Here is a 20,016-nt window from a genome sequence, read left to right as displayed (position 1 = left end):
ACTTGTGGGGTATTTGGGACATTTGTCATGGCTGTGCAAAAACCAGCATGGGATTTGTTGTCAAACTTCCCATCGCAGGTGCTTGAGGCTGACCATGATAAGCGGGCCACCTTTTGAACCCTGCTATTTATCTACTGGAGGTGGATGGGGTGGTTTGGCCTTGCCCTCTGGTGGGGCACAGCAGAGTGGGCACCCTGCGGCATAATGCCGACATAAAGACTCTTGATTCCGGGAGCCAGCATGTCGCAAGCGAGACCCAGTTTTAGTTTACGATCGCATTCCTGGTGCCTCTAGGCTCGCCTCTGCTAGTGCATGTTTGCCAATCTACCACAATACCGCTCCCAACCGACGAATAAATCCTTGTCATCGCACCGCTTCAATTGATGAAGACAGATCAGCGGATTACTGCATCCAAAAGAGACATCTTTTGCTACTTGCGATTTATAACTTAAGTCCTATTATAGAATAGTGAGCTATTAACTTTCCTCCCAGACTGCATATACGCCGCAAAATATACGAGTCCCGTTCCCATTCACCCGGCCTCGCATGAATGTGTGCAGGGTAGGTGCTGGTATTGGGCTCTATTGCTATGCGTATGCTCTTTGTGTTGCTTCGGGAGCCTGCCCCTTGTAAATGGATATGTGAGAGCTGCATGGTCCAGAAATAGCCGCCAGCTTCTATTGGCAGTGTTTGGGCATCCTTTTCATTATTTCTGGTTACAGAAGTGCTATCCTGGCTGAACAGAACGTAAAAAAACAGGCGAGGTATACAAAACCTAAATGCACAGTTTTCCATACATATAAATGATATCGCCTGTGATTAATGTGGAAAGAAAATATGTAACGTGCACAGTATCGTGCGTTGTTTGTCCACGCCGGGCACCTTATTGCAATCGAAGTTCTCACTGCGCTCTTTTAAGCGATATCTCGAGGTTTGATTTTAACCTAACAAAATGTCACACCCACAATCTCAGGCTTCCCAATTTCATGTGTTAGAAATTCACCCAATTGAAGTTTTACTCTGCATTCTGGTAGTCGTGGTTACTTCCTGCTAACACATCACGTTGGACATGTTCTCTGTGACCCTCGTAGAAATGGGTGAGACTGTTGGCACAGCTACACCTGCTTTCCCTCCTCCTACAAACCAGTTCAAAAAATAACCTGAACATTGGGCATGGAATACAAACTTTTTTTACACAAAAAACGGATATACTTGTCAAATAGCCGTGTGTGTGTGTTATATTTAATAAAGAAACAACACTATCATCTCCCAAAGTGTGTCTGATTAGCAAAATAAAGGGGGAAAACACGGCCCAGTGAGGAAACAAAGCATCTTTTCTCTCGTCTTGCTACCCCGCCTTTTTTAAAAAAAATGGATCAGGCAGATGTTTCCAAAACATTTACAAAATATGAGAAACCCGTGAGAGTAATTATCTTCCCGGAGAGGGATCGGTGGGTGTCTTGCAGGCGCGCAATACCCATTGGACTCACAGGGCTCCAGCCCCCTCCCCATCCTGTGTGGCCGCCCGGGATGAGACAGCTTCCCGGTGCGCCCACAGCCGCACCCGAGCGCTTCACAGGTCTTCTAGAAGACCATTTGCATGCTGAGGCCCCGCTGTTTCACCCCTTTTAAGAGCCCCTGCAGCTCCACTCGGACTATGGCTTAAGCTATTCAGCCCCCCCCCCCCCCAAAAAATGTTTCTTAGCCCCCCCGAAATTTGGCTCTAGTTGCCCCTCTGGAGTCTTGTAAGGTTGGGGTTTTTGCCTTAGTACCAACTGCATATGATGTAACCAGCTCAGCGGATTTACTGCTTCCAAAGAGACATCTTTCTGTTACTTGCGATTTATAACTTAAAGTTCCAGTATTGAATAGTGGGCTATCGACTTTCATCCCAGAACTGCATATACACGCAAGATATACATTAGGACATTCACTAATGTCGCAAACGAGGGTTACTTGAGCTATGAATCGATCCCCATTGTTAAAGGAAAACTCCCAACTATGCTGTTTCTTCACCGACTCTGCGTTCGTGCTTCTCCACGCCAATCACTCTTAAATTATACTGCCTACCCGTATGGGTGACATGTGACTCCTACGCTCTCAGACCTTTGGCTCCTGGCTCATTTCCTATATACGGATGTACACACCTATTGTTTCCGGGTCCAGTGAGAGAATCCGGCCCCAAAACCGGCCCCGTCTACTTCCCAGAGCAGTTCCGAGATTGGACCCAAGCCGGGAAGGCTCTGTACTGTTCACCCTTTCTTCCCAAATTGAGCCGGTCGTCCCCCTGCTTCGCTCAGCCCCGCTCCTTACCTTTTATTCTTTTAATTTTAGCTTCTGGGCTCGCTATGGGGGCACTGCCGCCCGCACCAGTCTTCCTCCGTTCGGGGGCACCGCCGCCCACACCGACCCCCGCGTGGTTCGTTTACGGCCGTGATTTTACACCATCGGCTTGTCTAAAGTCTGCAAACCGCCCCTGGGTCCGTTCTTCGCAAACCACCGGCTGGTGATCCGGGCACCGCAGTGTTGGCTCCAGGTGCCCGCGAGTCCTGAATCTGTGGTGGACCCTGCCTGTATCCTCGACAACAGATGAGGCGGGGGTGAAAGCCGCATTTTGTCGTCCGCCCAAAGGCGCGAAATGCCCCATAGCGTCCTTGCGTCGTCCTCTTCTCCGGTCAGCTTCCCCACAATCCTTTCTTTCTCTGCCCTCTGTGCGATGGCGTGGCCTTCCTTCCCGTCTTCTCTGTTAAGGCGCGAAAACCCCCCGCTGCCGTTGTTCCCTTCGTACTTCCTGCCTTAGGGGTGTGCGGGTAACCGGGTACTTCTCTGAAAGCAGGCAGCGCCCGTCGCCACTTGTAGGCCACCACGTTTGCGCACGCTCCCCCGGTCTTCCGCCGCTCACGATCTCCCCCGTCGCTCTTGAAGCGTGGGATGGGACGTCGCTGAAGCCCTCCGAGTCTTTGAAGCGCTGGTTTCTTGGCGCCAAAAAGGGGGATGCGATGGTCGCCTCCAGGTCTGCCCACGTCTTCATTCCTTTCATTCTTCCTGCAGCTCAGCTCCAAACACGGCGGCTTCGAGGAGAACAACCAGAGGCCATGGGGGCCTCTCTTCTCTTCTTACGCGAGGGGGAGACTTGAAATTGGATTTCCTGGGCCTGTTGGCCCCTTTTAGCCTCCCCCTTGTCTACCTTTCTCGCCCCCTGATTGGGGGGGGGGGGGGGGGGGAGCTTCCTTTATTTGTGGGCCTATCCGTGCCCTCCCCGGCCTAGCCGGGTTTCCTAATTGCGGGGGTGTGGCGTGGAGGGGTCCCGGCGCCGGCCGGCGTTCTATCCCAGGCCTCTATTGGGTCCGGCTTTGCCTTCCCCGGCCTGGGTCCTTACTGACAGGTGTTTTGATGCAAATGCAGTCATTTTGATTTTCGCCCTGACGTACTAAGTGTGGGCTCAGGTGTTGCGTTTGTGTGTTGCAACAATGCTGATTGGCATGCTTGTGATTAGGTCACGTGTGTAAAGATTTTACATCCAGGCTGTGGATTCGGACAAGCATTTTGAACAACAACAAGGATTAATGCTTTTTACGGCACTTTGGGCAGTGGCGTAGCAAGGTCAGGTGGTACCCTCGGCTTAACAAAATGGCAAACGTGTTTAAAACATTTTTGCCATTTCGTCACCCCTCTCAGTGATGACACCCGGGGCGGCCCGCACCCACCGCACCCCCCTTCTTACGCCCAGTGCTTTAAATGGGAATAAAATAGTGCAGGTACTCATTTAAATGTGGCGAGTGGGCGGGCCTAGGGGCGGGGCTAAAGGCAAGACATGGGAAGCTTACTGACATATACTAGTTGCAGCACATACCACAACACGAGAAATGTGTTTCTATAAACAAAACAGGTGGATTCGTTATACAAAACGAAAGTTAAACAGTGATAATTTAACATTTCCTTGTGTAGTAATATTTTTCTCTCACACAAAGACACGCACACACAAGCAGGCAAACAGACAAACATAGGCAGGCTCGCACACAAAACTATCAGGTGGGATTAAAGCCCCTTTAACCTCCTTACCCCCTAATGGATTTCCTCATTGTGTTATCACTGGGCTGCCTCGATTCCTTACACAGCATGACGGCGAACACCCGGATTTCATGCAAATGAGCCCACGCTGAGTAGTTCAGCGGGGGCTCAGCTCAGGGCTATACAAGTGCATTGGCTGTCAAAGAGACAGGCAACCACCACTAGCGGCCAATGCGCCTACCCTTCATGAGTACCGGTACTCTCCATGGCAGTAGAGAAGTGCCGGTACTCAGATTGATAAAAAATAGAAGTGCCGGTACTCAGTACCTGTGAGTACCGGCCCATTTAAAGCAATGCTTACGCCACTGACTTAGAGCACACATTACACTACCCCCATTGTGGTGTACGCCAGCCCTTGCCATCCTCTGTTTTTACCCCTACATTTGCACTTTTACATGCAGGAAGTGTGCGCGTGTAAAATGTACTTAAGCATCGCATATACTGTGCATTTGAAGAACCCTTTATGTACTTATGAGATTGCAAGAATATTAAAAACGTGTATAATGCAATCTAGTGTGTATAAAAATATACAAATAATCCCAACAGATTTGATACAATACCCCAAGAGAAGAAAAACTTTTTTATAGATAAGTGCAGAGACAACTACATTAAGACAACATATTACACACAAGAATATATAATCAAGCCACAGAGAAAAGTATTTTAAATTCTTCGAGCGCATCAGTTACAGCAAAACTTATATTTTATATCCTCCATGTTTCCAATGCTAAATTTCTTTCATAAGGTAAATTCTAAATAAACTATATGATCTTCCCAAGTAGGTGATTGAGGCAGTATAGAAGCAGGGCAATCCTCAGTCATTAGTTTCAGAAATCGCTTGATAGTAAGCTACAGTGATCATACATTTTTTCACATACATCATTGATGATAGACTACAGTAATAACCCATTTGGAAAAGGAACGGAGGAAAACTAAATAGTGCAAGACAAAGGACAGAATAATACCAAAAGGAAAAGTATAAAGACAGTAAAGTGGGCAAAAACTGGAGTTCGAATTAGGAGACATGTTGGGTTCTCCGATATTATGGCGATACTTAACACTTGCCAGGGTGAAACAAGCTTTTGCCTTTGGCCACTTTATAGCAAAATTGGATTTCAATATTTGACAAGGCGACTCCAATTTGAGGTTACATTTGTAACAAGGCCAATCAACCATGTAAGGAGTTACTCTTTGAAAGTGCATAGTTGCATGCATGACTTAAACGTGGGGCTAAATAAACAAATATAATTCTTTCTAGGCACAACAGCCATTTAATTTCTTTTGGTCCTTGGAAAAGGAAGGTGACTTCCGGTTCGGAGTTCTTATTTGAGCCAGCCTGACATTCCTGCCTCTTTTTGAATACAACCAGTAACAGTCTGATCGGTATGTGATTTGGATTTTCTGCTTGGTGTGGTCTTAAAATGGTCACCTGTAGCTAATAAAAATGAGTGACCACAATGGGTATGGTTATATATATATATATACATTTATTTACAGTCAGATTAATAATAGGCATTGCTATGCAAGTTTAGTTTTTGCCCACTTTGTCTTTATACTTTTCCTTTTTTATTATTCAGTCCTTTGTCTTCCACTACTATTTAATTTTCCTCTGTCCCTTCTTTTCCAAATGGGTTATTACTGTAGTCTATCCATCATTGAGCTGTTTTCAGTTTCTATTTTTGGTGAATTCTGGTGGTGTTTTTTCAGTGTTTTCCAGTGATTTCAAAACCTCAAAAAAACTGTGCTTTTCAGTGGTTACTCATTTTCGCGCCATAAAAAACAACTGAAACGGTGTTTTACCGGTGATTATGGAACGCTTTGCGTTTATTATTGCTTGCTTTCTTCATTGATGCATGGTATATAGACAGTGTACGTACAGTGTAGATGAGGTCCAAATACATTTTTGCAACTCGAAGGTTAAGTCAGCACTTTCTGAAATTTGCCTGAAAAGGGTGGCTCTGTGCAAGGCGCACCTCTTGAACTGCGGGGTACAGAGAGAACGTTTTGGAAATGAGAGATTTCTGGGGGTGTTGGGCGTTGTAGGCAAGGCAGGCAGTTCTCATAGTTCATTTAGAATCAATGTGTTGTCATTTGAAGAAAGTGAGAGCTTGGTGAAATGTTCATGGTTTTGGGCACTCCTCACAAATCATGTAGCATGATGGCACGGCTCTGATTAAAGCTAGGCTGGTTTTCACTGCTGTTTTTTTTCCACTCTGAGATTTATATAGTGCTAACTTGACCTGAAGGTATTGAAGCGCTTCACATGAGCACCTGTTGCGTTATACAAGGGCACATTCATTTTTGTTAGGGACGGGTAGATTACATGATTTGCCCAGAATCACAGGATGTTGAGCGTCATTGCCGAGACTCTGACCACCGTTCGCCAGATTTGAGGTCCACCGCCCTAATCATTAGACTACATCCTCTCCTGCTGTTATGTTCAAGGTTTATGGAAGCGCTACGATAATTATCGCCGGCTAGCGTGGATTTTTATCGCTGAGATAGCGTGCTATTAGCAACGCTTATCTCAAAAGCAATAAAAAATCCTAGCGCTAATTGTCAAACGTGAGATTATCGCTGGAAACCCAGCGATAATCCCACGAAGTTTGGCGATAGCTTGCTGATAGGGCCTCACATACTTAGCCATGATATCCACCTTACATAGGATATCATGGCTAAGTCAGTTTCAAAGCAGGCGTAAGGAAATTAGCGATAACAGAGGTTATCGCTACATATCTTGTCGCCATGCTGCTTTGCGTGAGGCTTGATAATGGGAGAAATGTCCTTAGTGACATTTCTCCCGTTATCCTGGGGAGGAACGCCCACTTTGCATCTCATTAGAGATGCAAAGATGGGCGTTAGGAATTCAGGCGCTAATTTTATTTAAACAATGAACACACTGTCACACTTTCATGTGGCTGCAATCTGCACTTGTTGTGATATTCATTATCCTAAGGAACAAGGTCGGCCGTTTGAACTTGAGCACTTGAGGAAAAGCTGTGAATAGGTTAGTCTGCGCCCTGCTGCTACGTATACACTGCCCGATGCCACGCATTCCTCCAGGGGCATCCATTGCTAATCCCTTTCAAGCGTGCATTCCGAACACCTCGCGGCTGTTGGTGGCATGCCCCCATTATCATTCCCCATCCCCCTACACTTCCCCAGTGTGTTAGCAAACAAAGGCCAGGGCCCTCCCCTTTCACGGAACTGCGTGGCTACGAGCAGTGCGCCCCGAGCTCTCGTTGTGAGTGTGCTACAAGCAGACACGCATTTGTTACCAGTGGCATAAAGGCCCACGTCACGACTCACGCGCCGTAGTTCCGGCAAGGGAACCCCCGATCCCTGACTGCCGTTCGGACAGAGAAAGGCAGGAACCATCGAGGCCTCGGTGCCACTGCTCCTGCTGCATTAGTGATCGCCACGCCCCTGCTTATTATGTGCACTTGCTGTCAATGTAGCTACTGAATCAGAAAGTGGGATATTTTAAATTTCTTTCAGTCCTTTACTCCACTGTCAGAAACATGCATTTAAATCTGCTGCTACTTGTAAAACCTCAGCCACAAGCTTAATTTACTAGACTGGCCCCTTCTTGAAGGGTTCACTTCCAGACGCTCCATCCAGCAGCAACTAGTTCTGTTCAGTATTGAACAAGGAAGTGTCCTGTTCCGCTCGAGGCTGGCAGGCTACAGCAGTATACTTGAAACAGGCCAAAACTGCAAGCAACGAACACTGTTTCTGCGCTCAGCCCCGCCCCCAGGGGCTCTGAGAAGGGGGCGAAAGAAGAACAAAGCCTCGTTATGTAAATGGTCTTTTTAAAGACCTGTGAAGTACTCGGGTGCGGCCGCAGTCAGACAGACGGCAGACCACAACAGCTGCTCTCCCCCGTCAACTATGAAAATCAGTGACACTCGGTTTAAACCGGGTCAGCTGATTTTCATCCGGTAGTGTAGTGTCAGTCAGATTCGGTTTAAACCGAAATCCGGACAGCCTATCAATGATGTATGTGAAAAAATGTCAGATCATAGTAGCTTACTATCAAGTGATTTCTGATAAACTAATGACTGAGGATTGCCCAGCTTCTATACTGCCTCAATCACCTACTTGGGAAGATAATATAGTCTATTTAGAATTTATATTATAAAAGCAATTTAGCATTGGAAACATGAAGAATATAAAAGATATACAAGTTTTGCTGTAACTGATGCGCTCAAAGAATTTAAAATATTTGTCTCCATGTGGGTAGATTATATATTCTTGTGTAATATTATGCTGTGTCTTAATGTAGTTGTGTCTCTGCACTTGTATATAAAAAAAAAATCTTAGGGTATTGTATCAAATGTGTTCGGATTATTTGTATGTTTTTATACGCACTAGATTGTATAATACATATTTTTAATATTTTTACAGCCCTGACGAAGTTCTTGCCTAAGAGAACGAAACGCGTTGGCTGCTTGGTGCTTTATTTCGAATTAAAAAAAAAAAGGAATAAAGAAATCTCAAAAATTCAACATTGGATGGACATTTAATAATTGTTTTGGATATTTGTGGTGCAGCCCAAAGTTGTAAAAAGTATGTTGGTCATTCGGACTGCTCCTTGGAAACGGCAGGCGTAGTGGTGCTGCACACCGTGGGAGCATAGTGCTCAAATCTGTTTAACGTTGTGAGGGTATGAAAATAGAGACTCCTATCCTCTAAATCGAGGTAGGTGCGTCACATACACTCTTTGGTGTTTGCAAGGTTTTGCTGTTTCCTTTGTTTTTTGCATTATTACGAGATTGCCCTCAAAACCTGCTGTGCATGTCCTCAGGGATAGGCTTGGCCTTGTGCTGGAATGTGCGTAGAATTCTGTATTTAGATTGAGGAATTCCCACTGAAATCAGCGTTTGAGAGTCGATCTCCACATTTCCCATCATTTCACCACGTTTATTGGCAAAATCGGTGTACAGAAATAAACTCTGAAGTTTTCAGCCAACTTCCGTTTCCACCATAAACGCAATTACAATGAAACTCATCAGGGCCATATACGTGACAGCAAAGCAGCGATAATGGGATTGATAATATGCCCTTGATAATTCCCATAGAAGCCCATGTTCTGTGTCAACATGGGCTTCTATTCGAATTCTCTGCGCCATATTATCAAGCCCATTATCGCCGAATTAGCTGCAGTTTTCTGCTGCTAAAGCGGCGATAATTTTAACGCCGTGCTTGATAATATACCCCTAAATACCTCCCCTAATGGAATTCAGGTTACACTACACCAGATCAAAGGAGAGGCGGCCAGGATTCTTTCTCCGTCTGACAGGAGTCATAAACCAAGCACTGGAAAGGAGCGGCTGCATCGAGGGATATATATAGCATTTCACACTCTCTCCCTCTCGTAACTCAGCCGTGGAATGGCATTCTGAGAATATACTGGAGCCCGGGCTACTCCAAACGGCTCTCGGTCTTGCAAATACATCAAAAGTGGCACGAAAACTAACACGAATGGCTGATTGTCCTCATCATATATGAGGTACTCGTATACATTTCTTGGCTTTCCGGTACTTCTCGAAATACAGCTGAATGTAAAGCGCAAGAGGAGCGCTTCCACTCTACCTGTTTTATAGACATTTAAAAATAAAACCGGTGATAATGGTATAATCACATCACTGGTGATTTAAACACGGAGTTGATATTTTTTATATAATAAAATAGCCGAACTTAAACCTACCCAGTGTAGTAGATGCAACGAAAGTACTTCAACAGTCGGTTCAAGGGTGATCTTTCCGAGGAAAGTCTGTTCATTTTCATGCGCAGAAAGATGGACATTTTGAAAATGGAAGGAATTAAATTACAATTATAACTAAACTCATCAGGACCATATACGTGACTGCCTATACACATGGTTTCAGTCGCGGCTGGCAAACAGACGGGTGGGGGTTGGGGTAGTGGAAAAATCTATAAAATAAAAACTTTACCTTCCTACGCAACTGCATCCCGCACCGCCGCCTTAGCTCCTGGCGCGTTTTAGGCAGCCTCCCTCCTCCTGCTCCCCAAAGCCAATCACAATGCGGCAATGGCAGCGTTGTGATTGGTGAGGTGCAGCGGAGAGCGTCCCAGCCGGGCCATTTTCTCTATGTAGGCTGCTGCATGCAGCCTACATAGAGAACAAGCATTGGCATAGCCAATAGGTCTCGCTTTTGGGACCTTCTAAGTATTTAGTTATGCGGCACAATATCCTTGGTGCAACCACATCAACTGTTGCGTGGCTAAACACTTATAAGGTCCCAAAGGCGAGACCTATTGGCTATGCCAATGTGGTGGGTGTTTAAAGCATTAACACAACAACAAAACAAACAAGATCACTTCGGGGAGACAATGCGGATAATGAATACACAGCCAATCATCTTAAGAGTTCGATTGCAGCCAATGTGCACTCAAACCTGCCCCCTCCTTGTGAGTTGCACCCCATATTTCATGAGTTGTAACTGCTGCACCCACCATAGCGCTTCGAGATCTAAAGCGCTACATAGGTGAAATCCATTAACCAGTCGCCAACATGCTGTGCTGTGAAAGAGAATGTGCCAAAAGTTTCCAGCTTCCTCATCATGTCCTCATGAAAGCGCCAACGAAAGGACTCCCTGAATGGTGCAACGGACATGAAGGCCGCTGCGATCAGAAATAAACACTGAACATTGTCCAGTTTCACAGTAACATTTCCTTAATGTTCTTTAAGTCACAAAACAGTAATACTGAAAGCATCTCAAAATAAAGGAACAGTTTGTGGAAAGAGAAAGCACATTGTAAGTTAAACGGACAGACATTAACACAACATGTTCATTGAACGAGAACATCAAAGGGGCGCTGTGAAAGTGATCGCGGGCGCTTAATGAGCATGACCAGGTTTGCCAGCCTCTGCTCCAAAGCGCGCCCGCACACATGCACTGTAGTTCTAGGCTGGCCATGGTAGCATTTTTTTGAGCCCTCACAAAAAGTCTCGCCAGACGAGTGCATGCGCTGGGTCAGGCGAGACCTAAAAAGGGAGAGTGCGCATGACTGGGTTAGTCAGCCCTGGCGCCGAACAAACCATCAGTACCCACAACAGTGGGCAAAGCCACTACCCCCACCCCCGAGCAGGACCGCCCACCCGCCCTCCACAAACCAGGCACTTCTGCTTTCTCGCAGTGCGAGAAGTAGTAACATAAAATGGTAGTTTTACCATTTTATGTTTCTGCCTTCAAGCACTGCGAGAAAGCAGTGGTGCGACGCCCCCACACCCCCATGGAGGAGCCACCACCGGTTCTCGGCACTCTGGTTCATCAGCATTCATCCAGCACCCCCTTGTACTTCACACAGGTTTGGGATACTCCATGTAATTCCACTGTGCATCATCATCAAGGCTCTCAGCACTGAGATTTATGCCCAATTCCTGGGGGACTAATTTAACCCAGTATGGGCTACGAGGAACTCCCTTCTGCAACATTTTAACAGACTATGCCTCCACAATGAAAAATGGCAACCTGCCAAAGATGCTGCATTATTACACATTTGCCCTAAAGATCAGTACTACTGAACATCAACACAAACAAAATGTTGGTACAACCTGGTCGTACATGAATATAGAGGGACAAAATATTGAAAGGTAAGCGCATATAGGGAAGTAAATGTAATACTAACCACTACACCTGCGTACCTTGAAGATACATGTACAAATGCGGAACATGCATGTGAAGGCATTTGTACATGTATGTGGAGATAAGTATAGGAAATCTAGACTGATTTATCTGTCGAGATCTTACTTTCGATATCCTGTCCTCGGTATGGTGTCCCATTGATGTTGAGGTTTCAATATTCAGGAGGCACATTACCATAAACAGAATTTAATCCTAAGGTAACACTGCTGCTCATCTCAAACCCATCTACAGTATTTCACCAACAGCTTTGAGAGCGGTGCACCACACATGCTACATATCATTGCCGTCACTGTGGCCCCATGTATTTCTAATCTTTGGTGAACATCCACTGTGACAAGAGTGTTCATGTCAAAACGGGGCGTGTTAAAATGTTCACACTGGCTGAGCACTACAACCCTACAAATAAGGGAATAGTTGTTCATAGCTACACAACACCTCAAGACTCATTCAGATCAGTTGAGTAAGCCATCTTGCGTAAGGGATTTACAAAGGCAATTATCCCTCCATAGCACCCAGTTGGTGCTGCTTGGACTAAAGTTCCTGCTCTCCAGCTGGACCACTCCCAAGGAACCAGGATGGTTTGGAATTATGGGTTCAGGATGGGGTAAGGATGTTGAGGGTGAAACTTACTTGAACAAGGTGCAATTAATTCTCTCTGCGAAGGGAGTGGAGTACCGCTGGTTGCTGGTGCCAGCTGGCGGGCTGTAGATTAGATCAGCTGAATATTCCACTGTCATGCCAGAGGTCTGCAAACGAGAGGCCAGAGGTGTCTCGTAAATACATTTCCCAGTGCAAACGTTTTCACCAGCGTATGACAAAGTTAGAAACCAGTGCGAAATTATCAAATAACCCTCTATGAAAACACATTCTACTCCATCCATCTCCATGAACATAAATCCTTTCACTCTGCACACCACTACAAAAGCAGCACCAATGAGCACCCTCACCCCAAAAAGGAGTTGTTGATCCCTTCTTGTGATCTACCTATGGATCACAATTCATATGCCACCATTCACCCCAGTTTCTCCCAGCACCAAGCATCTACATTATCTCAATGCCTCCAAGTCTCCTCCCAACTATCATCATTACCTCTTCTATAGCAGTCAATAGAAGACTTTCTCTCAGTGCTTAATATGAGCAGGTGGTATTCAGTGTTCGGCATCCAACTGTCAACATCCACATTTATGATAGCCACCACATGGTGGCGCTGTTTGTCTAATTTAGTGATGAGTTCAGTTTAAGAATTCAATATACATTACAAATAACTAATAGCTGCCACCCTAAGCAACAACAATAGCTGGGGCAGGCATTAGTGACGTTTAATAAAGCCTTAGAGCCTGACCTAGCAGGCTCTACCAGCCATTAAAGGCCTGCTCCAGCGTTAAAGACTCAAGCTGAAGGCTTTAACAAGGGAGCGGGCCTTTAATGGCCGGTAGAGCCCACTAGGAGGGCTCTAAGGCTATTAGAACATGCTGCTCCTAGTTGGCAGAATGTTCCAATTCATAAAAACAAAGGCCTCTCGGAGCCAAAGGGGATTTAAATCCCCTCGGGCTCTAAGAGGCCTTTGTTCACAGTAGCAACCAAGGGTGTAGCAAGCAGGGGGCAGTCCAAGTTTTGGGGGCAGTCTCTGGCATCAATTTCCAGCATGCAACCCCTCCCCCCCCCCACCCCACGCTCCTCAACGCAGCTGCCGCAGGGCAGAAAACAGACTGCCACGGACGGGCCAAGGTCTAGCTACACCACTGGAAGCAGCTGTAAAATGAAAACATTGGAACGTTGCTCTCCGGGCTTCTACCAGCCAGTAGAAGCCCAGAGCACTCCATTCTCTACAATGGAGTGCTCAACATTCCAAAGTTCTATTGTACATTGAAAGTCTGAGTTGTCATGCTGGTACAAGTGTGATGTTAGTGGAGTTGGTACTGCCATTAGGAGCGCTGGCATGGGCGGTGCATGATGCCCTGGCATTTTTTTTTTTTTAGAAACACAAATTAAGTACTGCTTCCTTTGCCTCCCAAGTCCCATTACCACCCGTTTCCCCCTTTCAACCAACATGACCTCTTTCTGCAGTTTTGTCCCCTCCCTTAAAGGGTTCCTTTATGCCCCCAGACCGTGGTCAGGCAGCCTGGTCGAGCAATAGGATGCCCATCTACAAGTTACCATGCTACCTAGGCTTTGCTGCCCTCAAAACCCTTCAAATTCTCTTCACTCTTGCTCCACACTTAAGACACCCTCCCACCAGAGCACTATTCATCCCTGGACCCTTACCAGCCTGGAGAAGCCACAGCTGTTCAGCCTGTACTCGAAAATGACATAGCCACCCACGTCCGCGATGGAGTAGCCGCACCAGCCCAGGGTCAGGTACTGTGGCAGCAGAGCACCGGTACCCAGCGGGTTTCTCTTCATGGCCAGGACAATCATGGTATCATTGCAATTGTAGAAGAAGGAGTTACTAGGGGCTGGAGAGAAATACGGGTCAGAGAGGTCGCAAAAGAGATAGGTTTATTGAAGTTCTGGCTGGACTTCACAAAACCACGTCCAACCAAACAAAATAACAATGGAATGAGAGATTGACAGATTGAACCCCTGCCCAAATCAGATTACCTACTGCAACCACCACTCTTGTGCCACCATAAATGCCTACCACAGCTCTTCATCAAATTAGCCTTCAGTTACAACACCTCCTTTAGCACTACATTTGCACCACCTTCCATAATAAAATAGACATTAACCCATCGTATTCAACATCCCTCTCCATCCACCCTGTGGCCCACATCTTCCAGCATCTCCCGCTTAAAGCCTCGGGTAACCCCACACTTCACCTTCAGACGAGTCTCCAAGATTTGCATTATCAGATGAGTCCAAGGGATTAACTTCCATGCTTTGCTAGGAAACCGTATTCTGGGAGTTGTAGTCTTGGTTAAGCTAAATTGATCCATTTAGACTAACATTTGAGAAAAAAAAATGGCAAAAGCCCATAGGTCTTACCTCTGTGCCCTTTGGCTTTGCCAATGGTTTTAACTACTCTGCACAGAATCCCCGATGGGATGGTGTACAGTGCGGCTAAGGTTTAAAGGAAAAGCAACACAGATGTTGCAGTGAGAAGTACTCGGACAATAGATCAATATGGAGTATAGGGGGAGGCAAATACACGAGGGAGACAGCTCGGAAACACATGCACTCTCAGGAAGTGATTAAACAAGAGGAAAAAGTGCTTGGAATGCAAGCCATGAAGCAGAGACTCCCAATCAGAGTTCGGAAAGAGGCAACGCTCTATGGGAGGGACAGAGAAGACTGGCAAGCTGGGACACGAATAAGAATCGGGCAAATCAGTGACAGGAAAGCCAAGCAATGGTAAGCAATTGGGGGAGGGGGGGGGGGCTCCTAGTCCCTCCATGTTTTTGGTAAGCCACAATATGCCTGGCATCTAATATGTGATGTCTTGCAAGCTCACTCTATACAGATTTAACAGGGTACAGCCTAGAACTGTCAAGCTCACGCTAAACAGATTTAAGGGGGTAGAGCCTAGCACTGTAAAAGAAATGTCCAGGAAATATCCATCTGATAATAAATAATCATTGTGGACGAATTTTGCAAAACATTTTTAAGAATTCAGACAGGTTCTTTTTCATCCTGGTAATGATGAATGGGCTGCTGGGTCAAAAAGGGCATCTTATTACGGATAGAAACTGGCGCCACAGCAAACTAAGATTTTTAAGTCAGGGAAACAAACGTCGAAAAACCAGCATTTCCATGGTAAGGAAGAGTACTGGAACCCATTGTAAACAGAAAATATACAACGGATTGAACACTCCACATGAAGTGTTAATTTAAGGAAAACGGGACAGGTACAGAAAAGACCACTAGAAGCGGCTGTCAATTGCAAAAGGTAAAAAAAAAAAAAAGAGGCGAAAGCAAAACCGGGCAGTCTGATATTCAGCAACCCTGGCGTCAGGCTACCGTGGGCTCCTAAGAAAAGCCTTGGGCGCCCACACTTCATTTTATCAAATTAAGCACTAGGAGGGGTAAAAGAGGGCTAGGAATGGTTATACGAAGGCTGCAAGTGTGGGCATGTGATCATCACGGACCTCGCAGGTGTGATGCAGGCCAAAGAGCAGACCGATGCACTACAAGATGTACTTTGATGATCACCTGTAGCGAGCACATGGAAAAAAGTAACACTATTCGTGTTGTCATTTGTTTGTATGTTGTATGTACCGGCCAAAGCCTGAAGGATAGGGCGGGGTTAGAATCCGAAAGATCATACCAATTCGAACCTATTAGGATTTTTCTGTGAGAGCATGGCACATAGGGGGCAGTACAAGGGCGGATTCATGGACTTCTAATTTACCTTCCCCGCCCCAATCCTTACTGGTTTACAAACACCACAAATCCAGGACGAACCTACGGGTGGCTCAACATATAAAAATAGTTGCCATTCAAGACAGCCTCTTAGCAGCTGTGCTGTAGGGGGGTGAGACATGTGAACGGACTGGAATTTTTAACACCTAATAAGGGCAGCGACTTGCGCAAAATTAACAGGTTACACCACACACAATGACCACAAGCAAAGGCGATATGAAAACTAAACACACGTGAGCTCCACTAGTATGGCTACCCAACCCAGGCGAGCAGAAGCCATTAGCATCTCTGGGCTTTCATAGGACAACCCGGAACACTCTGGACAGAGGGTGAGGGTGAGGGGGGGGGGGGGGGGGGGGGGAGGGAGGGAGGTATTGCGCCTTGTGTGGCATGGAGTGCAATATGCCTTAAGATGATCTGCCCGAATTGCCCCTGATGGCGAAACACGCAAAACACGGAATCTGTCCCAGAACGAGGAATTTTAAAGAACATACGAGGCTGCGAAAGTACAGCTGGACTCCAACAAACAGCAAGACACAGCAGCACCCATCGTGTCATCATGACGGCGGCCGTAGGCTGAGCGCAGAGTGGCGGGAAAAGAGCAGCGGCCTGGAGCAGGCTTTATAACTACTGCCCGGACCACACCTGTGCACAGCCTCCACGTCAGCCCTGCTCAGGTGCTGCTGCTCGCAAATACCTCACACTCACTGCTGAGGGGGCTGCTGAGCCACGCCCTACGGCGCTCAGGCCCACAGCCGCTCTCTTTTTCACCAGGAAGGCAAATAAGCATTCATTCAGCGTATTACGCTACCTCAAAAGCATTACGCTATCAGTGGAAACCCAGCCACGGACTGAAAACATTGTCCGAGATTACACGGAGCGCTACCCTACTTCACTGGACCTCTGACTGCTGAGCCCCCCGACTCCTCGTCTCTCGACACTGAATCTTTTGCAACCTTTCTCCACATTCCCCCCTCTTCTCCTACAAGACCAGACTTCTCCTACACTTCCCTCTCTGCTAGAGTTGATTTGGCTGTACCTTCCAATTGGTCCAGTATCACATGTGTGATACTTTTGGCTTGTCTTGTTGTTTTTATAGCAAACATCCTGCATACGTTTCTGAGCCCATATTTGCAAAATTAAAACCAGAACTGCAAGTCCCAGAATGCATTGTGCGGTTGGCTAAAAAGCCAGGACTGGGTGAACATGTGATATGGTAACACTTACCTACTTTGAAAATTGCCATCCATCTTTGGTACCTGACACTGGAACTCCGTTGAAGGCTTGCTTTCTCTGGTATGGGACCTCTGCTGACCCTTCTTGATATACTGAATTCTGGGATTTGTAGTGCTCGGTTGAATGCATTGATGTTGGAGGTTCTGGAGATGTCTAAGTGTCAATGTATTGCACTCATTGGGTCCTTCGGGGCATGCTTGGTGGTATGTAATTTTAGATTTCAAGAACACTAGTGGAGATGTGTGTAACTATAGGAGAAATTGAGCCCATACTTGCAACGTTAAAAGCAGAACAAAAAGTCCCATATTGCATTGTGCTGTTGGCTAAAACGTCATGACTGGCTTAATGTGTGGCATGTGATATAGGAACACTTATCTACTTTGAAAGTTGCCATCCCTGTCTCGTACTCCGTTGAAGGCCTGCTATCCATGATATGGCAGTACAAAAGGGGGTGGTGATAGACAGAGCATCAGAACCAATCAAACACTCACACCCAGTCAACAGATCTGGGTTTGATCCATCACCGTTCTTTAGCCCACTCTGCCACCACAGTTCAGACATGGCCATATGCAAATCAGTCTGACCCTGTGCCTCATGGGAACAGTCCAGCTCGAACTGCCAAGCCATGCCTTCCCTGGACCGGAAACAAGCTTCCTAGGACCGGTTTCTGGCATTTCAGCCGTCTTCAGCCAGGCTTGCTTGAATCCAGTGGCAAAGTGAGCAAGGGACTCACGTCTGAGCATACCCTGCCAACTTATGGCGAACAAAGCGGTACAAAAGGGGGTGGTGATAGACAGAGCATCAGAACCAATCAAACACTCACACCCAGTCAACAGATCTGGGTTTGATCCATCACCGTTCTTTAGCCCACTCTGCCACCACAGTTCAGACATGGCCATATGCAAATCAGTCTGACCCTGTGCCTCATGGGAACAGTCCAGCTCGAACTGCCAAGCCATGCCTTCCCTGGACCGGAAACAAGCTTCCTAGGACCGGTCTCTGGCATTTCAGCCGTCTTCAGCCAGGCTTGCTTGAATCCAGTGGCAAAGTGAGCAAGGGACTCACGTCTGAGCATACCCTGCCAACTTATGGCGAACAAAGCGGTACAAAAGGGGGTGGTGATAGACAGAGCATCAGAACCAATCAAACACTCACACCCAGTCAACAGATCTGGGTTTGATCCATCACCGTTCTTTAGCCCACTCTGCCACCACAGTTCAGACATGGCCATATGCAAATCAGTCTGACCCTGTGCCTCATGGGAACAGTCCAGCTCGAACTGCCAAGCCATGCCTTCCCTGGACCGGAAACAAGCTTCCTAGGACCGGTTTCTGGCATTTCAGCCGTCTTCAGCCAGGCTTGCTTGAATCCAGTGGCAAAGTGAGCAAGGGACTCACGTCTGAGCATACCCTGCCAACTTAGGGTCAGACTGATTTGCATATGGCCATGTCTGAACTGGGGTGGCAGAGTGGGCTAAAGAACGGTGATGGATCAAACCCAGATCTGTTGACTGGGTGTGAGTGTTTGATTGGTTCTGATGCTCCGTCCATCACCACCCCCTTTTGTACCGCTTTGTTCGCCATAAGTTGGCAGGGTATGCTCAGACGTGAGTCCCTTGCTCACTTTGCCACTGGATTCAAGCAAGCCTGGCTGAAGACGGCTGAAAGGCCAGAAACCGGTCCTAGGAAGCTTGTTTCCGGTCCAGGGAAGGCATGGCTTGGCAGTTCGGGCTGGACTGTTCCCATGAGGCACAGGGTCAGACTGATTTGCATATGGCCATGTCTGAACTGGGGTGGCAGAGTGGGCTAAAGAACGGTGATGGATCAAACCCAGATCTGTTGACTGGGTGTGAGTGTTTGATTGGTTCTGATGCTCCGTCCATCACCACCCCCTTTTGTACCGCTTTGTTCGCCATAAGTTGGCAGGGTATGCTCAGACGTGAGTCCCTTGCTCACTTTGCCACTGGATTCAAGCAAGCCTGGCTGAAGACGGCTGAAAGGCCAGAAACCGGTCCTAGGAAGCTTGTTTCCGGTCCAGGGAAGGCATGGCTTGGCAGTTCGGGCTGGACTGTTCCCATGAGGCACAGGGTCAGACTGATTTGCATATGGCCATGTCTGAACTGGGGTGGCAGAGTGGGCTAAAGAACGGTGATGGATCAAACCCAGATCTGTTGACTGGGTGTGAGTGTTTGATTGGTTCTGATGCTCCGTCCATCACCACCCCCTTTTGTACCGCTTTGTTCGCCATAAGTTGGCAGGGTATGCTCAGACGTGAGTCCCTTGCTCACTTTGCTACTGGATTCAAGCAAGCCTGGCTGAAGACGGCGGAAAGGCCAGAAACCGGTCCTAGGAAGATTGTTTCCGGTCCAGGGAAGGCATGGCTTGGCAGTTCGGGCTGGACTGTTCCCATGAGGCACAGGGTCAGACTGATTTGCATATGGCCATGTCTGAACTGGGGTGGCAGAGTGGGCTAAAGAACGGTGATGGATCAAACCCAGATCTGTTGACTGGGTGTGAGTGTTTGATTGGTTCTGATGCTCCGTCCATCACCACCCCCTTTTGTACCGCTTTGTTCGCCATAAGTTGGCAGGGTATGCTCAGACGTGAGTCCCTTGCTCACTTTGCCACTGGATTCAAGCAAGCCTGGCTGAAGACGGCTGAAAGGCCAGAAACCGGTC

General features: G+C 47.1%; 1 protein-coding gene across 1 annotated transcript in view; it reads right to left on the bottom strand.

Moving 5' to 3' along the window:
• LOC146784021 (zona pellucida sperm-binding protein 3-like) overlaps window positions 1-16,750 on the bottom strand; it is a 55,754-nt gene extending 39,004 nt beyond the window's left edge. The window contains exons 1-3 of the mRNA XM_085636413.1: window positions 16,598-16,750; window positions 14,010-14,200; window positions 12,375-12,490 (exon numbers count right to left, since the gene is read on the bottom strand). Of these exons, the coding sequence (XP_085492539.1) occupies window positions 12,375-12,490; window positions 14,010-14,200; window positions 16,598-16,664 (374 nt within the window). The 5' untranslated portion in view covers window positions 16,665-16,750. The remainder of the gene's footprint in view (window positions 1-12,374; window positions 12,491-14,009; window positions 14,201-16,597) is intronic.
• Window positions 16,751-20,016: the final 3,266 nt, after the last annotated feature.

Source organism: Triturus cristatus, chromosome 11 (assembly GCF_964204655.1).
Source record: "Triturus cristatus chromosome 11, aTriCri1.1, whole genome shotgun sequence".
Taxonomy (NCBI): domain Eukaryota; kingdom Metazoa; phylum Chordata; class Amphibia; order Caudata; family Salamandridae; genus Triturus; species Triturus cristatus.
Note: the sequence above shows the minus strand (reverse complement) of the source record. Positions and strands in the feature narration are given on the sequence as shown.